Below are 26,585 nucleotides of genomic sequence, written 5' to 3' on the forward strand. Positions count from 1 at the left end.
CGGGTACCTACCATTCTTTTGTTGATGCCAGTTGTATTCTTTCGTTGTAATTCATGGGTCAAGTTGATGTGATCATTAATTGTAATTCGCCTGTAGGTATATACGTTATCACTTTGTTGAGTTGTCTTGTATGTGGTGATGTTTTATTGTATACCTGGACCCTTGTTGGGAACGTGATTTTCCGAGGCGGTTCTCAAATGAGGTGCCGACGACCCAGCGAGATTGCGGCAAATAGGGTGAACACCTAGCGCAAGCATCAACATCAATGCTATGATCCGTTCGCACTAAAGTTTACTTGATGGACCTGATCAGGAGGGCGTGATGGGCTGATGAACTTCGTCTCGGCCATCGTCATAGCAACGCGATGGTGTTTTGAAACGTCTCGTTTCCTCCCGAGTCCGAAGCTGAAGCGGATGACATCTGAGCAGTTTCTGTTCGGACGACTCGAGCATAAACCTTACGCATTATCTGATTACCGCCCGGGAAGTCCGAGAGCAAAGTACAGCAGAGGTCTATCCTTCGTGCTGCATGTTATGAGCTCGAATTCACTTCAGTACGCTGACCACCACTTTCCTATTATTCAACGTGGACCGTCAAATGGCATCTTACCGTACAATATTGCCCATTTTGGGGTAGAGAGAGAGAGAATTGAGGTATTAAGCATTTTATGTGCCTTTGTCCTCATTCAACCCTGAAATTCATGTTCCTTGAACAATAAAAATGGTACTCTACTCTTAATTACACCCGGAGATGATTTCCTATTGTTCTCCATTGTAAAAGGCTGCAGCTCATCTCTGGAAGAGAAAATAAACTAGAACAAGCATCGAGGAAGATTGACAGATAGTCCGAAGGTACCATCTACGTATATAGCTATAAGGGGAAACTTGAATCACCTGTACAAGTAGACAAATCCTTTGCGTAGATCAATCAACCTTGCTCACTAGCTCTAGTCTAAAACGCAACAGGGAAACGCAACGCGATTCGAAACACAACAACAAGAATTGACTGGGAGAATCCGATCTTCTGGATACCAGTGAACTTGTCTCACTTGATTCTCTTTTGGAAAGTCCAATTCAATCCGACATCCGCCGTCGACATCATCATCTTCTCAATAATAGGAAAGAAAACCCGTATAAACAGATATAGAAGGAGATCACATGGTAGCTTATATGTGGTTTGTCTACTGAATGCAATCGTCCTTCGGAGACTACTGTGAGTACCACTCACAATCAGCGCCATGTCCTTGTGTACACATTGTAGATGATATCCTGAACTTTTGGGTAACGTCGTGCGGGGGGTGCTAGCTAACATAACATTGTTTCACTTTCACATGTTAGTGTTATCGCTCTGATCACCCAAAGGATCATTTATCCCATCTCGCAATTGCATATCTCATCTCATCCATACCGATATTCCCTTTCCCCACCTAGGTTGCAAGAAACAAACAATAGGTCAAAGCTTTTGAGTTAGTACGTATCACATAGATCGTTTGCATTACATCGCAGGAGGTGGTAGGGACCAGTGCGTTGTACAATTTCCACCAAACCAGGAGGGTTCATCGCTCATCAGCTGTAAACGAAAGTAAAAGCAAAGGAAAGGACCAACAAAAAGAATAAAATTTAACCTCACCTCACCTCATACCTTACTATCTATACCTTCCACCTTGATACCACACCATTCTGTCGATAAGTCATATCCATCTTCAGATCTAGACCTTCATAAGGACAATCAAAAACGACAACATCAGCGACGACAGTGTATACTGGAGTATCAACGTGAACACACAAACGTACCGACCCTCCTCACAAACAATCTGCTTTGTTCCCATCCTCATTTCCACACGGCATAACGGACGTAGTCTAGATCCCTCTCTATCTATTGTTCTCTCTCGCCGGAATCTGTCTGTGGTCTATCCCACTTCCATTTTCTGTGGATTCCTCACATTCATCATTCATTTACAACATTATCACCAGAATTCCTCTTGTCGAATTAGAAAATATCGATAGATAATCAAGATGGGTGGTTGTATGTCTACGCCCTCGGAGGATCCCGTAGCTGATAAGAGGAGTAAAGAGATTGACAGACAGCTGAGAGAGGTGAGTCATCTGGAGCAAAAAGGAGGTCTATGCGGGGTGAAGTGCAGGTCGATGGATGTGTCGCTGATCTGCCGAGTGTTGTATATAGGATGAGAAGAAGTTAGCGAAAGAAGTCAAGTTGTTATTATTGGGTGCGGGCGCTTCTGGGAAATCGACCATGTGAGTTTAGTTGGTTATGATTACCTACTGATGAGAATGTCGGCTGATACAGTTCTACCACACTGCGTTTGTAGCTTGAAACAAATGAGGTTGATACATAATAAACCGTTTGAGCCTATCGAGATCGAAGATTACCGGTGAGCTCGATTTCTCCCCAAATGGCAGACCGGGCTGACATATTTGTGGGTGATATAGTAAACTCACATTTTCGAATATAGTTGGTGGTATGCGAACAATCATAGATGTAATGGACGAATTAAACCTTGCCGTCCTATCAGAAAATCGTCGATATATCTCTTTGGTAGATTCCGAACCACCTATCAATACTGGTGAAACGTATCCTATAAAATATCTAAACGCGTTGAAATCCTTATGGGCAGATCCAAATGTTCAAGAATGTTATAAGAGAGGAAATGAATTTGCTCTGGCGGAGAATATGCCGTATTTCTATGCGGATCTAGATAGGTTGTTCGAAAGTGGTTATAGACCTACTTCAGATGATATTTTGAGAGTTAGAAGTAAAACTACTGGTAAGTTGAAAAACATCGAAAAATACTTCATTCTCTTTCTCCTATATATATATTGGACTGCGCTTACTCAAGTAAACTATTAGGTATCACCGAGACGAGATTCCCACTGAACGATGTGGTTTTCAGACTATTCGACGTAGGTGGTCAACGGTAAGTTCTCATTTTTAGCCTTAGATCCCGTACTAAACTCATTTACGCCCTATGATAAGTTGAGTTACCGCATGCTGATGTGTGATCTTTGCTTGACAACAGGTCCGAGCGACGAAAATGGGCGTCATGCTTTGGTGAGGGATATTCACTCTGGGATTTACGTAGCTGACCAATTTATTGATCAACCGGAAATAGAAAATGTCACTGCCATCTTGTTCTTGGTCTCCCTCTCGGATTACAATTCGTGTTTAATAGAAGATCGAGAATCGAATGGTATGCAAGAAGCTTTATTACTGTTTGATTCGATTTGTAACTCCCAGTGTAAGTCTTGGATCAGTCTCACAGCAAATTGTTTCTTTGATCGGTGCTGATTTGTTGAATGACCATTGTAGGGTTCGTTAAAACGTCCATAGTAAGTTGACCAGAATCTATTTGCATGAGGTTCTGCTATTGACCGGTGGTGTGGTCACGAATAGATTTTGTTCTTGAACAAAGCGGATATCCTCATGGACAAGGTGAGCTTGCGGATTGCTTTTTTGTGGACTTATACAATCCAAAGCTGACAGGGGAATCACAACATAGATCAAGGATCCTCAACAACAGATCAAAAAGCATTTCTCAGAATTTGAAGGTAAACCAGGATCGTTCAACGATGCTGTTGAGTGAGTAGCCTTTGATCCACCACGCTTTCAATCCAATCATTCTCCGCGATATCAAATATCATGGAGTGCTGCTAACACCCTACATGTTTCCAGATTCTTCAAAATGAAGTTCCGATCACTCAACCGAACACCTTCCAAAGAGATTTACTGTCATGTCACAACTGCGGTTGACGTACAGAACGTCAAGATCGTCATGGCTGCTTGTCAAGATACGATCTTGAAGAATGCTTTGAGGGATATGGCTATCATATAGTCTAGACATGGATGAAATGGGGGTCGGATGGGGGAATATTATCTTTGTTCACTTGTTTTTTCGGTCTTTTTACTTGTGTGTTTGTTTTCGCTGTTTATCATCATGTCATCAGGAAGGTTTAAGATAATACCAGTCATTCGTTTATTCACTCATAATAATAATCAAGGTTATATCAGACAAGCTACTATAGATACCACTGCTGAATCGCTTCTTCAGGAAAACGACTCATTTCCCAACGAAACTGAATTTTATGTGTATTCCTATTCTTCTTTCTTGCTGCACGTCCGTTGCACAAATGCACTATAGGATTGGTTGTTCCTTCGTTTGAAGTTGATGTTGGTGTTTTGCATGTTCACATCCATATGAAAAGGTATGAAATATATGAATGTATAATCTGCATGATGAATGCCAACCCATAATAAGGAGTGACGAATAAACCCTAAAAAACCAATGTTCGAACACGCTGCAACTACGTTATATCTACGAAGGGATTTCTTTGCTCCTTTCTTTCTCGTTGACCATCATCCCTTGTTACAACAACGACACTCCGAACTCGATCTCGTCCGATGACTTTGTTGATCCATTTACCATCTTATTGACGGTTCATACACGTCTTTGTATCTTTGTACTTTTTGCACATAATAGCATTGTCGCCCATCTGGTCCTATTGTCATCTTGTATAAGGGCGTCTCAACTTGAAGAGCAAGGAGTGATGACCATTCATATTCCATTGGGTTCCTTCGCCTCCGACTCTAATGCAGGACCATCAACACCGAGCTCGAAACACCTCATTCGGTCGGATAACACACATGAGGATCTGGAGGATGTTCTGAATTCATTGAAAGGGTCTAAGAGGATAGTAGTCGTTACAGGTACGTTAGCTCTAGTTCCATCAGTATGATATAGCTTATACTGATTCAATACATTGGGTTGAGTAGGAGCTGGAATATCTACTGCAGCTGATATACCGGATTTTCGATCTTCCACTGGCTTGTTTAATGATAATGTATCAAAAGGCAAGGGCAAAGGGAAGGCGAGAGATTTGTTCCATGTACATTGCTTATCCGTAAGTCATCTATCTATCTCACTCAAAGAGTACATTGTCTCTCTTAAACCTTCATCCAGCATGTTTAGGTGGAAGTGATCGATCATATTGGCTGATGCGCAATATTGCATATCTCATAGTCACCTACCCTTCTTCCTGCTCATCAAGCAATGATAACTTCCCTCGCATCACTTGCAATATCCGCTCAACCTACCCCGTTCCACCATTTCCTCGTTACGTTGGCTGAATCAGGTAGGTTGTTGAGATGTTACACTCAAAATGTAGATGGATTAGAATCAAAAGTAGGATTGAGGATTGGTATACCCCCATCTCCAACGACTTCTAAAGCGAAGATTAAAAAGAGGAAACGGCGTACAACAGATGTTGATGACATGATTGATCCTTTATTACTCCTCAACGGTCAATCACGCTCAGAGGAGGTAGAATTAGATTCTCAGATCATACCATTACACGGAACGATCCATACTCTCTCCTGCACGCACTGTCACTCAAAATTCCCAATCGAACCTTACCTACCTCTTCCCCCTGGTCCAATTCCATGTCCGACATGCGATCTCACATCCACCATCAGAGAGGCATTATCCGAACGATCGAGACGTAAAGGTCATTTGAGATCCGACGTCATTCTCTACGGGGAAGAACATCCTCAAGGTGATTTGATAGGAGGAATGGTGGAGAGGGATCTGAAAGTGGTGGATTGTTTGGTAGTGGTTGGAACGACGATTGATATACCTGGAGTGAAGAGGTTGATCAAAGAGATGAGTAAAGCTTTACAATACCATCACCATCATCGACCAAAATCAAAATACGGAAAGAGGGCAGAAGGGGGAAAGGGAAAAGTTATTTTGATCAATGATAGCTGGCCGAAAGTCGAGGATGGCTTGGTGGATTATTGGATCCAAAGTGATATACAGGAATTTACGATTGATCGTTTGTCCAAGATCAATGATGAAGAGATACTTGAAAAGGAAGTGAAAGTGCCATGTACACCGACGAAGAAGGGTGTGGTATATTCATATTCATATCCACCTACACCCGAATCGATCGATAGGCTTCAGCCCAATCCACACTCAAGGGTCATTTCGAGTGATGTAGAGGTCGAGACGCCGACCAAAACGACTACGAAGAAAAGAGGCAGGAAAGATGTAGAGGTGGTTATACCTACTCCTGTATCGACTACGAAGAGGAAATATACCAAGAGAAAGAAAGAAAGGGAGATCACGCCTACTCCTATATCCCGATTAGATGGATGAATGTGGTGCTAGACTTGAACTTGATACTATCAAAACTCATGGCATGTGGAAACGGATATACAACATAGTGTCATTGGATCCAGGTAATCTGTTTACTGTACTTTGTACTTTGTATTCTGTCATTTGATTTTGTTATCCTGTCATCTGTTGTTTGCTCATGTTGTACAACCATAAAATTGGAAAACATCATCATGTATCTTGTCAATGAATAACTCAAAGACAGAACAAGTATATTATCTCCTCAATACTGCGTGAGGCAGCTTAATGATTCGATTGATCTCTTCACCTGCACCATTGGCATTTCTGACCACTGTCATTCATTTCGAATCATGAACACACGATGACAAGTTACGCAGTGAATACATGTTAAAGGAGAAGAAAGGACATAGTCACATATGGTTCACAATGAATGTGCGAGCGATGGATGATGCGCGTATGAACACTAAACAGGTAAGAATACAGGAAGGACAAGGAAGAAGGGAAGTCCGAGATATCAACACTTAGATTGTTGGGTGTGTATAGTGACGAGGCAAGTGAAAGTAAAAATAAAGTCGGTGGTCATACTAGGAGAGGGAGAAATCTGGAACAATAGAGCTGGAAATGTAAACATAGAGATGTTGTAGAGGAAAGAAACAAACAGTCTTCTCCCTATGATCCCTCGTTACTCCTCTAACGCTTTTTGTCCCATCTGAAGTCATAACCACTTGATGATAGTATGGTATGTTATGGTATATCTATATGCATTGATAATCTTATCTGACTTTGTCATCTACCGTCTACATCTACCAATAGAGTAATGCGCCCATCATACCCCTACTTGGATCTCTTGTATACTTTAGCCAAGAAACTTCTGAACACCTCCTTCTTCAAACCTGTACCTTCCTCATCAACAGATTCGATCAAACCGTTGATCTTCTCGTATGATTCCTTTTCGTAAGCTTCGAATCGCTGAGGGATAGAGATGGGTTCTTGTGAGAAGATAGCTTTGATCTTGGCTTCTTTCTCGGAATCTTTTTGACCGTAGTTTTCCTACAATCAGAATCGAATCATCCAACATCAGCATTTGACATTAGGCCAAAAAGAGGGATCTAGACTTGATTATATACTAAACAAGAGATAACACTCACATCAAGTATCTTTCTTTGCTCGGGGGTAGCGAATTTCAAAGCGGTATTGACATTCCACGAACACTTGTTATCCAAGATGTCCGTACCGATCTTACCGATATGTTCAGGTTTACCATAACAATCCAAGTAGTCGTCTTGAACTTGGAAGTATTCACCGAGCGGGATGAGGATGGAGAGAGCAAGGTCGTATGCTGATTTGGCTTCGACACCAGACTAAAACGTTCAGATTATGGATATAAGCTTGAAAACTTTCACATTTATCAAGTGAGCATGGGTGACAACTCACCATGTACATCGCGAGTGCTACAGGAAGATAGAATGAATAGTAGGCGGTTTTGTAGACTACGATAAGGTGGTGTCTGCGATACCATCAAGACATTAGCTTTACTCCATACTCCACACAGAGAGATGATAGATATAAGCTAACTTTTCAAGTGAGAATTTGTTCAAGTCTACGTGATCTTCAGGAGCGGTGATGAGGTCGACCAATTGACCAAGTTCAGTTTGGAAAGTTGTCTAATCCCATAGCATATGATACATCAGCTACTTCTCTTCGATGGATCTGGATAGCAAATCTGATTCTGTCGATCATATACACATACCTCTAGGAAAAGCTCGATGAGATCAACGTAATACTTCTCTTGTCTGAAATGCTTCTTCAATAAATGGTAGATAGCAGCTTCAAGCATGAACGCATCGTTGATAGCGATGTTACCGACGTTGGGCTGAATCGTATTTCAGAACCTAACGGTCAGCTACTTCTCTTTTGGCTTTCTGGTCTCAAAATAAAAACAGAGCTTTAGCTGACCATCTTGTACCAACATGGTTGACCCCTTCGGGTAACGCTTTGATCCATTATATCATCCGCGACGAGGAAGTACGCTTGGAGCTAGGATACAGCAACATGATACTCAGCATATGCCCGTCCAACAGCGACTTTCGAGATATGTAGGTATATGATACGTAGGCCACTCACGAGTTCAACACACCATCCCAAAATAGCAGCCTTCTTATATTCCTCTTCTTCCAATTGTCTTCCCTTGAGGATTTCAACGGTATCTACCACTGACATACCCCTATTTAATTTACCTGTATGATAGGGACGTGTAAGCTGAGCTTTTTTCTCCGTCTGGCGGCCAAACAGAGTGATTAGCTTACCTCCTGGCGTGTTGTGGTATAATACCTATATGTCATGAACAGTAAAATCAGCTCATACCCTTTTTCGATAGTACCGAATCAAGCAGAAAAGGATCTCGAAGTACAGCTTGCAAAAATGCGAGGTTGAGGTCATTACAAACTCACCTTCTCATACCACTCCACAGCATCCTTAGGCATACCTTCCCCTTTCACATAATCCAACAATTCCTTCGCAATCACGTCGAATACAGCTTCGAATTTTGCTCTTCGAGCTACTTTTGGGTCTGACGAGTTGATGTCGTCTGTCTTTTGTCGCTTGTAGGTGTGGCCGTCGATCTCGGGGTTGAGGGAGGATGACATGGTGACAGAACGCTATTAGGAGGGCTGAGTGATGGACTAGGAGAAGGGGTGGGGAAAGGAAAATAGTGAAGTATTGATCTGATCTCTCTTTTATTGTTGACTTTTCGCGAGTGCTCAAAGTATCGTCTCATCGATTCTCCACGTGGCACGCGGTGGTCCGTGAGCGAGTTAGCCGAGTTGCTGTAATGTTCAGTTGTTACAGGATGATATCAAGATGGAAGATGGGATCATCACATAACCTCATCTACATATCACCATCTATGATCGAAAAGGAAGGAAGGAGAAGAGAAATAATACTGTGAAATTGGTCGCTACATGTTATATTAAAAGATCAAGAGATATCTACTGCACTCCGATTTATCTTCCTTCTTCCTTCTTCACATCCGTGTCAAGTGTCCTGCAACTCGGTCAAGACCAGGTGGTTTCACTACTTTCCGCTACTCGTCAGTGTTTTCTGAATCTTCTCGCCGAGCCTCTGAGCATACACTCTATACGGCCCCATCCGTAGCTCTTTCTCCGCCTCTTCCACCAGCCACCTCACCCTCATGTCCACTCAACAATCCCGTAGTCTCACCCACAGCCTCCTGAGCAGCTCTGACTTCTCCCACAGTGACGACTTCTTCAGGCGGGATCTCAGTCCCGGGTGGAACAGCGATGACTCTTCCTGAACGAGTTCGTCGGTGTCTCTTGGCGTGTCGTGCGGATTTACCTGCCGCCCAAGGTTTACCGGCACCTATGTGATTTCATGTTGTCAGCTGAAGGAACAGAGCAGGAGGAAACTGTTTGTTGAACTCACGAGCAGCAAGTGCGGTAAAAGTGAGTAGTAAGGCCATGATGCCTGATACGATTGCCGAGCTCACACCGTAGTAGAATGATTGATCTATAACAAAGAAATTTGTTAACAGCTGGCATTCAAGACATCACACGAGGCAGGAAGCGGGTACGGTCATCCAGTTCAAGACTCACCGAGATGACTACCCTTAGCTTCGAACCTCTCATCAGTCCGGAAAACATGCAAGATCAAAGAAATCGATAGGATTTGAAGTATACAATGAATCAACATTGTCCCAGAAACAAGTTTCCACTGCTGTCTTCTTGCTTTGGCTCTAGCAGTTCGTTGACCTGCAATTATAAATCATTGTATCACTTATTCTATCTCAAAACAGCATGGGATGTCCCACTCACCTCGATGCAAGAAGATGAATAATAAGCTAATCAAACTTGCTAAACATGGCACCAAAGATAATTGAGCAGAATAGCCTGCAGTCGACCACAAAACGCAAAACTTTTCACCAAATTGCTGACACTCGGATCTGTTCCATAATAAAATCATTAAATGATCGCTCTTCACATTTCCAACTATTAAGTAGCACCTCTACTCACCTGGTAGGGAAAGCTTGACAAACCCATCCGTCACCTTCTCCGTACACCGGTCCATTCACTGGTCCCAATTCCCATCCGCTGAACACTTGATCGCTTGCTGATGAAGGTGGATGAGAGGGTTGGAGGAATGCTGCATTAGGGACAGGTGTCGATCGAGTACATCTATTGAGAGTAGCGATGAGATCAGTTCGGCCGAGTGATTGATGATGAATATAAATCGAAATACCTTCTGTACAATCCGTATCTGAGATAGATATTATGATCAATCAGCATCTGGAACGACATTACAGGGGACATATACACTCACCTAGTCTCGAATTGAGTGGGACCAGGGTTCCTCACGAGGACATGTAACAAGCTTGGTACCTATTCTCAAGGTCAGTCACTCGCTCATCTCGGGAGTATAGATGTACGTCAGCCAGAGTCGAGAACTTACATAGATGTTTAATAATGTCAAAGTCGTAGCAGCCAGCAGGAAAATGAGCGAAACGAGATAAGGCGATTTCCTCATTGTGTAATGCCGTTTGATATGGGGAGGAGCGGAGTGATGAACGTGTCCTGGCATTGTGGGCTATCTTGACGTCAAGTTCCAGGTCAAGAAGGCGTCTCAAGATGTGTGCTACCGGGTCGAGTTTGTCTGTATTATTATCGAATCGTATTGTGGGTGGTAGAGAGATGTGTAATAAACAAAGGATAGATATCTTCATGGATGAGAACGGACCTACTAACCAACTAATCGAGTGCGGGATGGTTGTGAATGGATGAATGTCGTGACATCATCTCATTCTCGTTCGCCACCTACTTTCACCCAATGTAATCGAATCCCTCCATATACCAAGCTCTTGTTCCTACCAGCACCTCACCTGAAGCTATTATATAGCAACCAAGGGCACCAGATCAAGTATGATATGACGGACGAGGCAATTCAAGTCGACTCTGCACCTCCAGTAGGCGAGGTCGAATACGAGCCACAGGGTCCTAAGCCTATAAGGAAGTTGACCAAGGACGTGATCAACCAAATCGCAGCTGCCGAGGTGAGTACGAGACGCGCATAGTGTTGGTGATAGTCATTGAGCTGACTTCTGCTATCATCACCTGCAGATAATTCACCGTCCAGCCAACGCAATCAAAGAACTACTCGAAAACTCTCTCGACGCAGGTTCATCCTCCATCAAGATCACTCTCAAGGATGGTGGTCTAAAGTCAATCCAAATTACAGATAATGGCCATGGTATCAACAAAGCGGACTTACCATTACTGTGTGAGAGGTATGCTACTTCGAAATTACAGAAGTTCGAAGATTTGCAGAAGTTGGGTACATACGGTTTCAGAGGAGAGGCATTGGCTAGTATAAGTTATTGTAGTCATGTCGAGGTGATAACCAAAACGAAAAATGATGGATGTGGTTGGAAGTGAGCTCTACCTTCCATCTCTTTACAAGCTTTACCTTCCAGACTACAAGCTGAACTTCCTGTGTTTTCTGTTTGTTCCCTCCTCATGATTGGTCGAAAAGAGCAAATTTTCAAGATGGAGTGATCATCCCTTCAAAGCCTGGTGGTCCCGCTGAACCGAAACCTACGGCAGCTAATGATGGGACCGTCATCACCGTATGTACCTTACTTTCCCTTCAGCTGCCGTTTCCTCTGTTGCAATGGAAGCGTGTAGCTGAGCTCGTATTAATCAGGCGGAAGACCTATTCTATAACATGCCATTACGAAAACGAGCCTTCAAATCACCTTCAGACGAATATACGAGGGTCTTAGATGTCATCACAAAGTACGCCGTGCATAACCCACACGCGAGCTGGTCATGTAAGAAGGTATGTACAATGCAACCTCAAATGTCCAAAAGCTAATATGAATCGGGACGTGATGTAGGCGGGAACAAGTCTACCTGATATATCTACACCAGTCAATTCCACTGTCAAAGCGAATATTGCCAATCTCTATACTCCTTCTCTTGCTGCCGAGCTTTTGGAAATTCCTCTGACGGTCTTACAACCTGAATCGAAATTGTCATCTACGATTAGGGGTTGGGTGAGTAATGCGAACAGTAATTGGGCTAGGAAGGGCGGTTGGTTATTATTCATCAACAGTGGGTTCAAGCGACTCCACTCCACTGCCTATGACATTACATCAAATCATATGTATTACAGCGTTTACTGATTTATGACTGACGATTATAGACCGACTGGTCGAATCTAACAAGATCAAAAAAGCTATAGATGCTTTGTATACTGCTTATCTACCTAAGGGTGCTTCTCCTTGGGTATATCTAAGGTGTGTGAACCACTTCTGGATCCCCTCTCCCCAATTACTACAATGACTCACGAATGAGTGGCATCCGTCAGTCTCGAAATCGATTCCGCGAAGATTGATGTCAATGTCCACCCTACAAAATCAGAAGTGCATTTCTTGAATGAAGATGAGATGATAGATGGGATATGTGGGGCAGTACAGACTGCTTTGGCAGGTGCCAACGTGTCTAGGTCATTTTCTGTTCAGGTGAATACCTTGTATCAGATCATACCCAAGTATCGTAGCGACTCATTAAAAGACTTGTCATCAATTTCTAGACCCTACTTCCAGCTGCTGATCGACCTATGGAAAAACGAGGTGAATCGTCCACGTCTGCAACGACTCTGTCCAAACCCAAATCGACAATCAAGAAACCCGCACCAAATTATAAAGTCCGTATGGACCCTTCGAACCGTACATTAGATTCTATGGTGACAGTCGTTGATCCCTCACAATTATCTGGTTTTGCCCAATCGGGTTCGCAAATCCCAGACGACATCAGACCACATAAGAGACGTGCGGTGGTCGGTGAGGGAAGTGCCGAAGAACCGTTGAATATCGATGATGAGGATGACGACTCAATGGAAGAAGAGAGAGAGAAAGTGAGATGGAATGAAGGGTATAACAGTAGTGGTGGGAAGGGGAAAGAAAAGGATATACAGGAAAGTATATGCGAGTTTGATAGTATACTTGAATTAAGAAGAGCAGCGAGGAAAGGTGGTAATACGGGTGAGTCAGCACAAAGGTCTTGAATGGCATGGGGATGTATATGTACTAATTTTGGATGTTCAGATCTAAATGAAATCATGCGTAAACATGCCTTTGTGGGTATAGTAGATAAACAGTTATGTTTATCCCTCATACAACATAGTACGAAATTGTATCTCGTCGATCACGCTTCTCTAGCGTGAGTGATATCTTCTACTTCCTTCCCCCTTTCTGACTGAATGGCATGACACTCAACACTGATAATGTGATCTTGACTATCCAACAGGGATGAACATTTCTATCAACTTGGTCTAAGGCAATTCGGCGCTTTCAACAGATTACGTCTCGAACCATCTCCGAACTTGAGGGAATTATTGAAATTGGCCGCAGAGGATGAACAGCGTTTGATAGAAGCTGGATTGGAAGTCGACGATGTTGTAGAGGTAAGTTGTCTGTCCATCTCCCGGATAGGACTGTTCGGAAGTCGCTTATGGTGCTTACTGACCCCTCTATTGTTGGTCATAGACCATATACAATCTACTGATGGATAAAAAAGAAATGATAGATGAATATTTTTCATTATCAATTACATCTCAAGGTGATATCGAAACAGTTCCAATGATATTAAAAGGTTTCACACCGAATTTAGATAGATTACCTCACTTCTTGTTATGTCTAGGTACGAGGGTGAGTTGCATTCTCCTTCCTCCTTCCCACGAGTTTCAACCCTGACTCTGGGTATTAGGTAAATTGGGAATCTGAGAAAGAATGTTTTTCAACATTCCTACATGAACTAGCATTCTTCTATTCACCTAGACCATTCTCCGATCTTCCTTCGAATACAAGCACAGACGAGGAAGGCACAGAGGAAGAGAAGAATCATCAATCGTGGCAATTGGAACATATCTTATTCCCCTCTTTTAGAAAACATACCGAATGGCCTAAAATCATGATGAAGGATTTCAATATGATTGCGAATTTACCTGATCTATTTAGGATATTCGAAAGATGTTAGTTATAAAAGAAAGGATTCGTCGTGTATATGTATATATATGTATATATGTATATATGTATATATGTATATATGTATATATGTATATATGTATATATGTATATATGTATACAACTGTTGTAAATTTGATTATCACATGAATATATAGTATCATGAAACATTAAGAGGAAAAAAAGCTGAAATTGTACGAAACACCATTATTACGCGCAATTGGAACACGTAGAGAGAATATCCAGTCGATCAAAGAATCAAGAGGACTGAAAATATGTACAGCGAGATCAATTGATTATTGATATCTTTCAAATCAGTCGTCCATGCATACTTGGTTTGTACTTGGTTTGTGAATTCGATCCAACCACCAGTACGCGAGCAGACAAAGTGCATTTTTACGAATCTTCTATATACTCAAACACAACTTACAGAACGATCGATTGGATAGAGAGATGCAAAGTATAAGTATATCCATGTATTGTGTTTTCATATTTATGCGGGTAAGTGAATCAAGGATAATTAATGCAAGGAATATGAAATGGAATGGTTATGGGATAATAACAAAAGTATAGAAACGGCACCACGAGCAAATACCTTTGTTCGCCCAATGGGGCTTACAAATCATCAGGTTCGGGGTTATCGAAATCTGAATGAACAGAGTAAGCAGAGTAGAGCGAACCATCTTCGGCATTATACTCTGAAGGTGTATTGAGATGTTCGTCAAAGTAATGTTTGGCAACTGATCTTGGAGCTATAATAAATAGAAGACGTCAATATGGAGTTCAACTTGAGCAAAGAGAAGAAACTCACTTCTAGGTGTTTTGGGTAATCTACAATACTCTCCGGTCTGCATAATACTCCAAGCTACCAAACCCGTCCAACCAGTTTGATGTGATGCACCTAACCCTCTACCATCATTACCATGGAAGAACTCGTAGAAATGAACATAATCTCTAAAGTTGGGATCACGGTTCAATTTTGGATTACCACCGTTAACGGCCCTTCGTCCAGATTCGTCCCTTGAGAAGATGTGGATGAGTCGATGTTGGATTTCTTCGGCACATCCTGCCAATGACATGTACTGTGATCCCCAAAGATAGACATCAGCTATATCGTCCTCAACATCGACATTACAGCTATGACCACAACACAACTTACGTCTCCACTGCCCGTTGGACATTCTACTGTGAGAGTATCACCGTAATATTGGTGGAATCGTTGTAAACTAGTCTCCACAAGAGTTCGTTAGTTGACGATAGAAAGACACTTTCATCGGGGCAACTCACCTCTCGATAAGCAAGAAGTTGACAGCGAACCAAATTGGACCTCTCCAATTGGAATTACCACCGAACATTCCTGATCTAGAATCACCTGGCCAGTACCCTACACCAAAGTCTTCTCCGTTGACATTCATGGAGAATGGATGTTCGTGATGGTGAAGGGACATACTGCAGGACCATACAATGTTAAGAGACGGCATCGTAAGTGATGATGATAGACTCACGATCGTACACCATATTCAGATAAGAATTCTTTCTCATCCAACATCTTCTCCAAGATCCGAACGAGTCTCTCTTTAGATGCGATGGCAAGTAATCGTCTATCACCTCGGCCTCTCTCTTTTCAAACCAAATGTTTATGATCAGCTATACCATATGCTAGAAATGAACAGTTGCGATACCACTCACCTCTGATATTAGCGATATTTCTAGTAGAGATATCAGGTCTGTTCTCGATAAACCAGTCCATCCTCTTCTTGAACCCAGGGAATCGCTTGATGACTTGAGGTTCCAAAACCAAAGTGGCATATAGAGGCATCAAACCGACCATGGATCGGACAGGTAATTGTTGAGAATGTCCATATCCCCATTGAATAGCATCATAATAGAAACCATCTTCTTCGTTCCACAGGGAAAGTTGTTCATCATTTGAACCGACAAATGTCATCGCATCAGAGATGAACAAGAAATGTTCAAAGAACTAAAGCAAATATCAGCCTTCCGACTGCGAGCTAGGGTGCATGATGATTTGACATACCTTAGAAGCAATATCCTCATAAGTTGGGTTATGTTTGGCCAACTCCAAGGCGATTGATAACATGTTCAAACAGAAGAATGCCATCCATGCTGTACCATCAGCTTGTCGGAGTGTACCACCTACAGTCACGGATATCGTCAGCAGCTGGAAGCGGTTCCTCCTCTGTATGCGGTAGCTCACCAGTAGGTAATGGTTCAGATCGGTTGAATGGGCCGATGTTATCCAAACCCAAGAAACCACCTTCGAACACGTTGTTTCCTTCCGCGTCTTTTCGGTTGACCCACCTAAGTCGCATCGAGGGTCAGCCGAGGTAGAACGTAATGTAGAATGCGACAGCTGACACACCAAGTAAAGTTCAAAAGCAATTTCTGGAATACCCTTTCCAAGAAGTCCAAGTCCTCTCTGCCAAACATCTTTCTCTCGATCTTGAATACTCGGAATGTAGACCTGCACATGGTCGTGTCAGCTATGTTCCCGAGAATATGCCAGAAGTTCATAGCTTACCAAGCGTGCACAGGAGGGTTGACGTCACTGAAATTCCACTCGTAGGCAGGTAAAGCACCATCGGGTTTCATGTACCATTCTCGAGTCATCAAATCGAGCTGCTTCTTGGCGAAAGAAGGGTCGACCATGGCAAGAGGGATACAATGGAAAGCGGTATCCCAGCTGGGTACAATAGGTCAGTCAGAGGATTTGAAGAGGTATCGCGTGATTGTACTTACGTAGCAAACCATGGATATTCCCACTTGTCCGGCATAGAGAGGATATCATTGATATACATATGTTTCCATTCCTGTTCGCGGTTGACGATCAGCTGCTGAGCACAAAATGCGCAAAAGAAAGCTGACTCACTCTATTTCTGACCCATTTTCTCTCTGGTGGAGGAGGTGGTTGACCAGGATCACCATCCATCCATTCTTTTTGAATATATTGGTAATATTGCTTAGTCCTATAATCCGTGCATACAATTCAGTTCAGAGACCCCGTTCTTTGAAGTCATCCAGTCTTTTCTCAATTGAGTACGTACCAGAGCATACCACTCAAAGCTTGTCTCATGACATTCCTCAAATCTTCGCTTATGGATCCTCTCGAAATAGCACCGTAGAATTCATCCGCGTCAATCCTTCTCTCTTCAATGTTGTCGTCGAACAACTCTTCATCCAGGATTGAGGGATCTTCATCAGGTGAATAAGGAGTCATCTTCAACCTAACGACTACACAACCACCTTTACCAGGTACATCCTTGAACTCGTAGTGCGCACCAGCTTTCGTACCTGTTTTCTCGGGGTTGACGAACTGTCGACCGCCGTGTGCAGAAGTAGGTCGAGGAGGAGGTTCGATGATTTGTTCAGCATCATCGTCCGTCCCGTTCGCTTCAGTAGAAGATGCCTCTTTCTCTCCGTTGGTTCCAGGTTCAGCAGGTCGGTGAGATGGGATGATATGATCGTGGAAGGCATCTTTCACGTAAGGTGTTCGGTTTTTACCATTGTATAATCGCTATAATTCATTACATGAGCTCATGATTACTTCCGCACTGAAATCGAGACCGTGCAAGTATGCTCACCTCGAAGTTGGTCTCATTCTCTGTGAAGAGCAATTCAGGGACGATACTTGGTCCATCAACCAATACTACACCGCCTTTGGCAGGTGCAGCAGGCGCAGGGGAAGGGGTACAGTAAAGTCTGGTGTTACCGAGTGATTCTTCCGATGCATAGATAACACCTTCAGCTTCTTGTCTTACGTTAGGCATATTCTTGGGTAATTCTTTAGGCCACGACCAGGTGTTTCTGAAGAACAGCTGAGGTACGATGTGTAGATCTGCTGGATCCGGTCCACGATTGTACGCTGTGATTCGGATCGACAAAGCATCGGCAAACTCTTCATCTTTCGCATACTACATCATATAAAACCAAGAATTGTAAGCTGATTTCCTGCAGTCGTGTAAGATTTTTAGCTTACCTCGACGAAGACATCCCAATATTTATCTTCATCAAATACGTCTGTATCCATCAATTCGAATTCGTTGACTTCCCTACTTCTGTTTCTGCTTTCTTCTTTGAGTTGCTCGTAAGGGAATTCAGCTTGAGGGTACTTGTACAAATATTTCATGTATGAGTGGGTAGGGGTCGAATCGAGGTAATAGTACATTTCTTTGACATCCTCTCCGTGGTTTCCTACAGATATAATCATGGCGAGATGTCAGCTGGGCTTGGCGTTGTCAGGTTGATAAGTGTTGTTGTGTCACATACCTTGATTACCATTCAGACCATATAATCGTTCCTTGAGGATCGGATCTTTACCGTTCCAAAGAGCAAGGGTAAAACATAATCTCTGGTGGTTATCACTATAAACATTGACAGAAAGTTAGTCAAGCTATGTATGTCCAAGCTCGATGAAGCCATGGTTGTGGTTGAACTTACGAAATACCAGCCATACCATCTTCTCCCCATCTATAAGCTCTACTCTTGGACATCTCAAATGGGAAAGAGTTCCATGCATCTCCATTGGCAGAATAATCTTCTCTCACAGTACCCTAGATGATTCAACGATTAATAGGCACTCAGCTTACCAAGACTCCATTGATGATTAATAGTATTCGTGAAGAAGAAAAAGAGGACATACCCATTGCCTTTCAGAAACGTATGGACCCCATCTCTTCCAGTGGACTTCATATCTATCAGATTGGTCGAGTCTGTACTCTTCCACTGATCGGTACCTAGGTCCAAGTGATCTTTGTAATCTTTCTCTTAACGACTGTTATCGAAAAACCTCGATTAGCTCTGTCAAGTGATATGTATGTAGTAACTTTTCAAGATATACACACCTTTTGTTCTTGTCCAATTGTACCTGGAGTATCAGTATCGCTACCGCCATCTCTCGGATGGGCTATTCAGCCTGAATCAGCTTCTGAGGCTCCGTTCGATCTCCCGTTAGCTACAACTTACGAGATCCAGCAAGTTCAGGAGCTACAGGAGTTTCGGAAGTAGCTAAAGAAGGTCTTTTTGGGAGACTAAAGTAGGTTGAAGTCAGCTCGATCCACTAGCGTATTCTGCTTCACAACCGTTTTGCAAATCTCATATTGTCCATTCAACCGCAAATTTGACTCTACGTGGGCAAATCGAGGAATGATAGTAAAACATGAGGTAGGCTTTACTCACTTTTCTTTCTCCCTCTTCTCACCAGGTTGAGAATGAGAAGGAGGAGTAGGTATATTGATCTTGAGCTGTTCACCCGACATGGGAGTAGCTGTTCCAGATCCTCCGGGAGAATCAGCTGAAGGTGGTTGATCGCCTGGGACACATCAGCGCTGCGACACAGCTCATGGACGATCTGCGTAGAGTATCGTACTCACCCCCTCCGGCCGTTTGTCCAAATATCTTGGATTGTAATTTCTTTGCTGAAGATGCCATCGTGTCCTTTTGTCTTCCTATCTAGAGGTATACTTGAGATAGGTAGATATACAAAGACGCCTTAGTAGAGGGTATATACCAAGTGATGAGATGAAGATCAGACAAAGAGGAAGAGGGTTAAGAAAGGAAGCTGTATGAGATAGATAGTCGACTGAATTGAAATATGAATGACTACAGAGATGGATGGGATGGTGGCATGCATTGATCAGTTCCAGGCTCATAGTGATGTATTACGTATTGAGGTATTACCCGGGGCAGGACCATTCTCAGGGCCCAGTTGGTGTTATGAGTATTCCTGCATTCAGCATCTTTTCATTCGTCTGGCATGATGTCAGTGGCAGACCCTCTATACCTGAGACCTGAGGAGGTCCACTATGGGCCCATCTCTATCGTGGTAACTCATCACCCTCAGCATCGTTGGCTCGCCTAGTGTCGTGAGAAAGTATTCATAACCGCACAGGTTCATCATTTCAGGGCGATCAGATGATACTAAAACGCGTTGCCCGGCGGAACCTATCCAACTTTGATCAATGCTCACACTGCTGCATGTACGAAGGCTCATGTAAATTTTGACTAGTGTTGGACGTGTGTATGCATGCATATATGTGTGCGTGGGAAATCAAAAACGTACTCATGTATGCTTGACTATAAGATGGAATCGCTTTTTACGACGTGGTCCATTTTTTACGATGTAGCAAAAGGAGAGATGTATTCCGGTTTGAAAACTGGTAAGATGTGTGCCTAAATGACGATAAAAATATCACATGTCAGCGATTCTCCTTTCGTTGAATAGCAGGTACGCTTACCTCGGTATTGAAGATGTGCTCTGTGACAATAGCAATCACATTAGCTATCATACAAGGTATGACATGCCGATTGTAGCCATAAGACCGATGACTCACTATCAAGCGGGATGTGATCGGAATCATCAAACAGCAAATACAAATATTCTAAAAAACCCAAATCAGCTTTCTTATCAGGTGAGTAGCAGAAGCAGTCGAGACCCACTGAGCGTCTCAGCCAGCCAGAAAGTTTCCATCCTATCCAACTGTTTAGGCGGGACAGTCTGAACATCTTCTATACCTGCATAACCACCTGAAGGGACTTTACACCATTTCTCAAATGCTTGAAACACCTCCCAACCCCATTCTCTGTACTGTTCGTCGCCTGTTGATCTGTATGCTAGGAAGAGGGACTCGACGGTCTCGGGTCGAAGGATATTTCGCCCGTCGATCAGGACTCCGTTGCTTTTTGGGATGAAGGGAATCAGCACGAGTGGGGCAAGTGGGGAGAAAGTGGGGGTGGAGTGGGTCGCTTAGAAGGAATAGGCTCGTGTTTGAATTCGGCAATTCTGGTGAGAAGATGGTTTAGCATAGAAGGTTGGACCTACAGGTTAGGCTTGATATACCAATCTTCATCAGCAGCTCGTTGTTCATCGCTCCACTGGACAAACATCGCAATTTCCGGTGCTAATCCACTGAAATCCAGGATCCGGATAAGGTTCAGCATTACTCTTCTTCACCAACTGTATGGGGTGAGAATGCAATATGGCATGGGAGGCAGAGATCACTCACGTAGCGGTCTCATGAGTTTTCATACAACTCTCAATGACCCCTTTCCCAACTACGAAATCTTCCTGCTGGGCTTCATCCAGATCGTTCCAATCGATCGATCGCTTACCACCTTCGGTGATACCCAACAAGAAGGATCCACCGAGGAAACATACCAAGTGGTCCTGTTTGGGTACTACCTGCCAAGTTTGAGTTTGGTCTCTTGGGTGTCTGGCAGGATGTAACTCTTGGGTGAAGATCAAGCCGGATTTCTTGGTCTGTCCAATTAGGTGCTTCTTGATACCTCCCATGGCCTCGTCGTACATCTATGCTACAAGGTCAGCTTATCTTCACACAATGAACAGAGGGAAAGCTTACATCTCGATAGACGGGTTCTTCGCGATCCTAAGCAGAAGTGTTAGCTACGGATACTAACAAGAGCAGTCCAATTAGCTTACAGTTTGTAGCCATTGTCTAAGCGAGTCGACCTGATATCAGCATGGCCAGGATACCAAACTTTTTGCTTGGAAGATCAACTCACTTCAGTAGATATTCATAGTATGAATCACCTCTTGATCCAAGTCTGATCTCTGAAGCCACGAACTGACCATTCATGGGACTATCCCAGATCACCATCCCATCAATCAGTTTTGTAATCACAATATCGTTATGGAAACCCGGAGTTACCTGATGAAGATCGGTGCAATACCATCATGTACCGCTTCTCCTCTGATGATCTCCGATACCCTTTCTGCCTTTTTCCAATATACGTAATCTCCCGTGAGATGACTGAGGTATTTCAATTCCAATTGTAAACTTGCAGCTTCAGCCAGTGAAGCTACACCTTGATTATCCCTGTCCGGTATTCCATCCCGAGTAACTAGGTTGATTCCTGACCAAGGTAGGCCCGAGGGACTTGAGAATGCGCCAAGGAGTCTCTCACCGAGATCTACAGCCAGATCAAGGAATATCGGGGCGTCTTTCTGGATCGAAGGGTTGGTATGTACTGAAGTTAGGTAGTGCGCTGAGAGAAGTCCACCGAGGATACGTATCGTTGTCTGTGTACAGAAAATCATCATAAATTCGTGAGCGATACGATGAGAGGTGATGGGTGACGTGAATTAGCTATGTCATCGTGTATGGATGGCTTCAAAACTCACCTCAAAAGTATTGAACACCGCATCTTTTTCAAAACTCAATTCATTCTTACACCAGTCTCTGGCCCTTTCATATTCAGGTATCAAGTCTAGTACCAACAATGCATCGAGGGAATCTACAATGGTATATCCTATACCGCCTGCTGATGTGAGATTAGAGCCGGATTGTGAGAGGGGTGAAAACTGTGACGAAAACCATGATCAGCAAAGTCGCTCTCATATGAGATTGTACGATATATAGGGAAGACTTACTTCGTCTGAACCCCATGCGTATTTCTCTATATGAAATACCGTAACTTATCAGCTCCTTCCTTTGTATGCAATTATGCAGATAAGGTTGTCGAGTCTTACCATATGCATTCCAGCTCCACTAAGATGCGAAGCGGATCACAATCATCAGCTCAAACCCTCAACGGGCATCCTTCGATATGAAGATAGCCATAGACATACAATAAAAGCATCTTTCACCGCTTGTCTCTTCTCAATATCGGCTTCGAGCTTTATGCCACCCACTGGACTAGGTATCTCTGAAGATATCAGAGGTTGTTGATTCTTCTTACCGAATTTGTGCGTTGAGGTTGAGGATATCTTCGTTGCTAGATTCTCTCCGTCACTTATTATTGAAGGTGTAGAGAGAATCGGATATAATGTCTATTTGGGAGATAGCAAGTGATGTCTTGGTATTAGTATACTCTCAAATCTTGACTCGACGGGAGTGAGCTGAATGACAAAGGATAAAGAAGGAGTGCTGACCTTGTATCCGAACCATGCTACTGCTCCTAATCCAGCTAAGGAAAGTATCAATCTTACTACGTTCAACGTCTGGATCTGTTCGACCTTCTTGTCGATCTAGACATAGTGATATTCATCAGCTTCGACGTCCTCTAGCGGGAGGGCTCAACATAGCTGATGATATGACTATCGTTGATGTCTGGCAGAGCCATGTATAGCTGACTGGTGAGGGACATACCTCCTTCTTGTCTAATCGTTTACCTTTTGGATCTGAGGGTAACGGCACTTTGACCTGTTCCTTCTCTCCTGGAGCTTGTCTCTGACGTATCTCGGCCATCCTGAGCGAGTGAGTCACTAGCAATATACTGAGTACTCCGTCGAGAATCACCTTGCTTGCTCTATGCTCTATGCGATATGCAGTATGTTGTGCTGTGTTATGTATACAGTGGTAGCACTGTTGAGCTGAATTGTCAACCTGTCCAACCCCGCAGTACGCATTTTGATCTTCTAGCCTAATCTCAGACCTGACGCGAAAGAGAACACCGACACGTGAATTGTTGAAGTGTGATATGTTTCCAGCGGGATCCAGTTTTCCAGATCGGCGATCCCCGCTGAGGAGATCGGATCATGTCGAGAAATGACGACTTACAAGTAGAGCATACCGAGACTACCCAAGTATCGAGGGATGCATATAGATGGGAGATATACATACATTCATCATTTAGACGTTTATCTGGAAGTAGGTACTATATCAAGCCAGTATGACCGTAACCAACACCGACAATCTCCTCGCACTGGATTGTCAGAACCTCACCTACTCATGGGTAGAAGGTGACGAACCTGTCCTAAAGGATGTCAATCTGGATTTGACGAAGGGTGATAGATGCTTATTATTGGGTGCCAATGGGGGTAAGTAATCATCACTTTCACCACATGCCAATCTCGAGCTTAGTCACTGATGAATACGGATATGGATGATTATTAGCTGGGAAATCAACTTTACTTCGTATTCTAGCTGGTAAAAGATTGACCAAAACTAGAAGTTGTAAAATTTTAGGTCAAGACGTATTTATGAATCCACCTGGTGTATGTCTTCATTCTCCCTCAATCGAGGTGGACAAGAGAATCAAGTCAAAGCTGAGGAATGATACTTCATCGTGTTTCATAGGGAGTGGTCTACCTAGGAACAGAATGGTCTACCAACCCAGTGGTACGATCCGATATCGTCGTATCTCACTTCTTGGATAGTGTAGGTGGTTATAGACATAAAGAAAGGAGGGATAGGTTATTACAGATCTTGGATGTTGATTTGGATTGGTACGTTTGTGTTCTTATTTTAGAACTCAGGATAAGCGCTAAGTCTGCTTGACTGGTAGGCACATGCACCAGGTCAGTCATGTTCATCTTTCTTACGTCTATCTATACAAGACTGATTGGTGAAATCCGAGATAGATCTCAGATGGTGAGAGAAGACGAGTTCAGCTCTGTATGGGATTGATGGGAGAGTGGGATGTTTTGCTCCTAGATGAGGTGTGTTATGCTGAACTTTTTCTGAGGAATATAATGATAAAATTGCAATCGTTGACTTTAACATTCCTTACTTAGGTTACAGTCGATCTGGACGTATTGGTTCGAGCGGATCTTATAGATTTCTTGGTATCAGAATCCGAGATCAGAGGAGCCACCATTGTCTGTAAGTATCTGACCGGTCTTCCCGCCCGTGAGCATCAATACTAATTACTCTTGCCCAGACGCAACACACATATTTGATGGACTCCGTAATTTCCCCACCAAGATCTGCCACATGCAACTTGGTTCGACACCTCGGGGAATCGTATCATGGCCTCCTGCGAATGTACCGGAATCGGAGTTGGACTTGTTCACCCTCGCTCTAGGCTGGTTGAGAGAAGATAGAGAATTGAGGAGAGTCAAGGAGAAAGAAAAGGGGAGAGTGAGAGGTCCAAAGACTGATGTGAGTGTCTACGACTGAGTTCTTTTGCAATGTACAAATCGGTGTGCGATCCAGACCGACGAGGTATCGAGATAAGTACCTCTAGATCTGGACTCGGATGTCGAAGATGGTAGTCGGTTCCTCTAGGAACGTGCTGGATGTGTTCGTTGTGCTTCCCACCGGTGAAATGGATGATAAAAGCTGACTTGATTACTCATGACATCACAGACGAAAGACCGTATCACCTTCTATGAGAAGTACGATTATTCTCATTAGCTAGAATAATAGAAGAAACCCAGTTCCTTATCAAAATCATACCATATAACATCATATTCAACACTATTCTGCATCAACCGCATACCCATCACAAAGCATCAACTGCGGAAAGTAGAAAGCACACTAAAACAAGACGTCATTCGTTGTAGATAATCAATGATTAAAATGCATTTTCGCTTCATCACGAGATTTATCTCCTTGCTTGGTAGATTCCTCTTTCGACCAAGCTACTTGACATTGCAGTTTCAGGTTCGAGGGGTTTAAGATGATCGGAGAGGTTTACTCCGGAATCTGCGGTATGGTTTGACCTCGTTAACCTGTTGACTTGGCGTTGGACCTCGGAGGGTAGATGACCGTTTTAGGTTGATCATCACTTGTCGCTTTGAACCTCTGGGTATACGTATAACAGCTACAGGCCATTGACCATTTCGGCATGCTGATCTTCCCCCCATTCATACCTACCTGATATGCCGTCTTCTCCTTGTGGGTACATACAGTATTCCATTCCAGTAATAAGAGAGATCGAAATTATCCCAGGGGTATTCAGGAAACCCCCTGAGGACATTGCCGTAATCAGATGTTTGGCTGACAAGCACATCAGAAGAGGTAAATGGGAAATGAAAGACGTCATTCCGGTTTCCTGGCAGTGTGTTAGCGTTCCCGTATTCCGACAATTACGACACCCCCTATAACCAGGCACAGACATATAGTACCCTCTACAGGAAGTTCTCGTAGTCTCAAAAGTATTTTGGGCTGTCTGAGAGAAAACATGAAGAGATATGATAATAACAACTACTGCCAAATGCATGACTTGGGTTCGTCAACTATATCAATCATCAACTGTATCGTATCAGACTGTATTTTGAAATTTGTGTGAAGAGCCTCGGCAAGAACGCTTTGATCACATCGCAGCATCATCATCAACAACAACAACAACCGAAACGTTCCTTCCAATCCCTGTCACCTTTGTAACCCTTTCAAACAAAACTTTTGGCCTCGTCCTTCTCTCAACCCCCATCAACTCATCAGGTCTTTCTTCCGTATCGTCATAAACTCGTTTTCTGTGCATTCCTCGACATCAGCCTCTACCTCTGCTAATCGGTTCATACCCATACCACAATACAACACAATTGATCGGTCATTCGGTTTTTCGGTTGGTTCACTTGGACCTAATTACCTATCCCTGTCAACCTTTCACACCATAGTCATTCATTTTTTCTCTCAATCCAATTCATCCGTCATCGATAAGATCACCAACGTCGACTGGTCACATCATCAAAAGACTCCA

At 43.3% G+C, this 26,585-nt stretch overlaps 8 protein-coding genes across 8 annotated transcripts; 4 read left to right on the forward strand and 4 right to left on the reverse strand.

The window, feature by feature from the left end:
- Positions 1-2,015: 2,015 nt before the first annotated feature.
- Positions 2,016-3,850, forward strand: I203_104628 (uncharacterized protein; the record flags this gene model as incomplete). Its single annotated transcript, XM_019143783.1, has 11 exons — positions 2,016-2,096; positions 2,185-2,255; positions 2,330-2,392; positions 2,451-2,785; positions 2,869-2,935; positions 3,038-3,069; positions 3,131-3,256; positions 3,328-3,347; positions 3,412-3,450; positions 3,518-3,597; positions 3,691-3,850. 11 exons carry the CDS (start codon positions 2,016-2,018, stop codon positions 3,848-3,850), a joined length of 1,074 nt encoding a protein of 357 aa, XP_019006832.1.
- A 712-nt stretch (positions 3,851-4,562) lies between these two features.
- Positions 4,563-6,169, forward strand: I203_104629 (uncharacterized protein; the record flags this gene model as incomplete). The annotated part of the gene is made up of 3 exons (XM_065517574.1): positions 4,563-4,722; positions 4,789-4,916; positions 5,036-6,169. 3 exons carry the CDS (start codon positions 4,563-4,565, stop codon positions 6,167-6,169), a joined length of 1,422 nt encoding a protein of 473 aa, XP_065374392.1.
- Positions 6,170-6,982: 813 nt separating this feature from the next.
- I203_104630 (uncharacterized protein) lies at positions 6,983-8,793 on the reverse strand (the record flags this gene model as incomplete). Its single annotated transcript, XM_019143781.1, has 9 exons — positions 6,983-7,198; positions 7,297-7,509; positions 7,583-7,655; positions 7,724-7,812; positions 7,899-8,021; positions 8,105-8,185; positions 8,273-8,385; positions 8,455-8,479; positions 8,599-8,793. 9 exons carry the CDS (start codon positions 8,791-8,793, stop codon positions 6,983-6,985), a joined length of 1,128 nt encoding a protein of 375 aa, XP_019006830.1.
- Positions 8,794-9,281: 488 nt separating this feature from the next.
- Positions 9,282-10,741, reverse strand: I203_104631 (uncharacterized protein; the record flags this gene model as incomplete). The annotated part of the gene is made up of 8 exons (XM_065517575.1): positions 9,282-9,526; positions 9,590-9,673; positions 9,760-9,915; positions 9,979-10,106; positions 10,177-10,338; positions 10,403-10,420; positions 10,484-10,542; positions 10,613-10,741. 8 exons carry the CDS (start codon positions 10,739-10,741, stop codon positions 9,282-9,284), a joined length of 981 nt encoding a protein of 326 aa, XP_065374393.1.
- A 343-nt stretch (positions 10,742-11,084) lies between these two features.
- On the forward strand, positions 11,085-14,196 carry I203_104632 (uncharacterized protein; the record flags this gene model as incomplete). Its single annotated transcript, XM_065517576.1, has 12 exons — positions 11,085-11,210; positions 11,278-11,588; positions 11,690-11,783; positions 11,861-11,995; positions 12,054-12,270; positions 12,362-12,455; positions 12,527-12,680; positions 12,752-13,202; positions 13,266-13,380; positions 13,468-13,624; positions 13,707-13,868; positions 13,927-14,196. The coding sequence occupies 12 exons, from the start codon at positions 11,085-11,087 to the stop codon at positions 14,194-14,196; spliced, it is 2,286 nt and encodes a 761-aa protein (XP_065374394.1).
- A 602-nt stretch (positions 14,197-14,798) lies between these two features.
- Positions 14,799-19,631, reverse strand: I203_104633 (uncharacterized protein; the record flags this gene model as incomplete). The annotated part of the gene is made up of 22 exons (XM_019143778.1): positions 14,799-14,935; positions 14,995-15,265; positions 15,343-15,409; positions 15,471-15,632; positions 15,689-15,803; positions 15,873-16,164; positions 16,222-16,340; positions 16,402-16,505; positions 16,567-16,668; positions 16,726-16,887; positions 16,944-17,014; positions 17,074-17,170; positions 17,249-17,718; positions 17,786-18,115; positions 18,181-18,395; positions 18,471-18,565; positions 18,642-18,754; positions 18,844-18,975; positions 19,046-19,107; positions 19,167-19,231; positions 19,380-19,512; positions 19,574-19,631. The coding sequence occupies 22 exons, from the start codon at positions 19,629-19,631 to the stop codon at positions 14,799-14,801; spliced, it is 3,372 nt and encodes a 1,123-aa protein (XP_019006827.1).
- Positions 19,632-20,315: 684 nt separating this feature from the next.
- I203_104634 (uncharacterized protein) lies at positions 20,316-23,407 on the reverse strand (the record flags this gene model as incomplete). The annotated part of the gene is made up of 16 exons (XM_019143777.1): positions 20,316-20,372; positions 20,438-20,457; positions 20,534-20,581; positions 20,640-20,878; positions 21,022-21,108; positions 21,206-21,507; positions 21,560-21,586; positions 21,640-21,655; positions 21,723-21,800; positions 21,869-22,239; positions 22,342-22,521; positions 22,591-22,616; positions 22,690-22,708; positions 22,789-22,989; positions 23,092-23,187; positions 23,309-23,407. The coding sequence occupies 16 exons, from the start codon at positions 23,405-23,407 to the stop codon at positions 20,316-20,318; spliced, it is 1,866 nt and encodes a 621-aa protein (XP_019006826.1).
- A 424-nt stretch (positions 23,408-23,831) lies between these two features.
- On the forward strand, positions 23,832-25,297 carry I203_104635 (uncharacterized protein; the record flags this gene model as incomplete). Its single annotated transcript, XM_065517577.1, has 8 exons — positions 23,832-23,979; positions 24,056-24,156; positions 24,239-24,387; positions 24,447-24,459; positions 24,523-24,600; positions 24,676-24,763; positions 24,822-25,042; positions 25,250-25,297. 8 exons carry the CDS (start codon positions 23,832-23,834, stop codon positions 25,295-25,297), a joined length of 846 nt encoding a protein of 281 aa, XP_065374395.1.
- Between the last annotated feature and the right edge of the window lie 1,288 nt (positions 25,298-26,585).

This window comes from Kwoniella mangroviensis, assembly GCF_000507465.2.
Source record: "Kwoniella mangroviensis CBS 8507 chromosome 1 map unlocalized Ctg01, whole genome shotgun sequence".
Classification (NCBI taxonomy): domain Eukaryota; kingdom Fungi; phylum Basidiomycota; class Tremellomycetes; order Tremellales; family Cryptococcaceae; genus Kwoniella; species Kwoniella mangrovensis.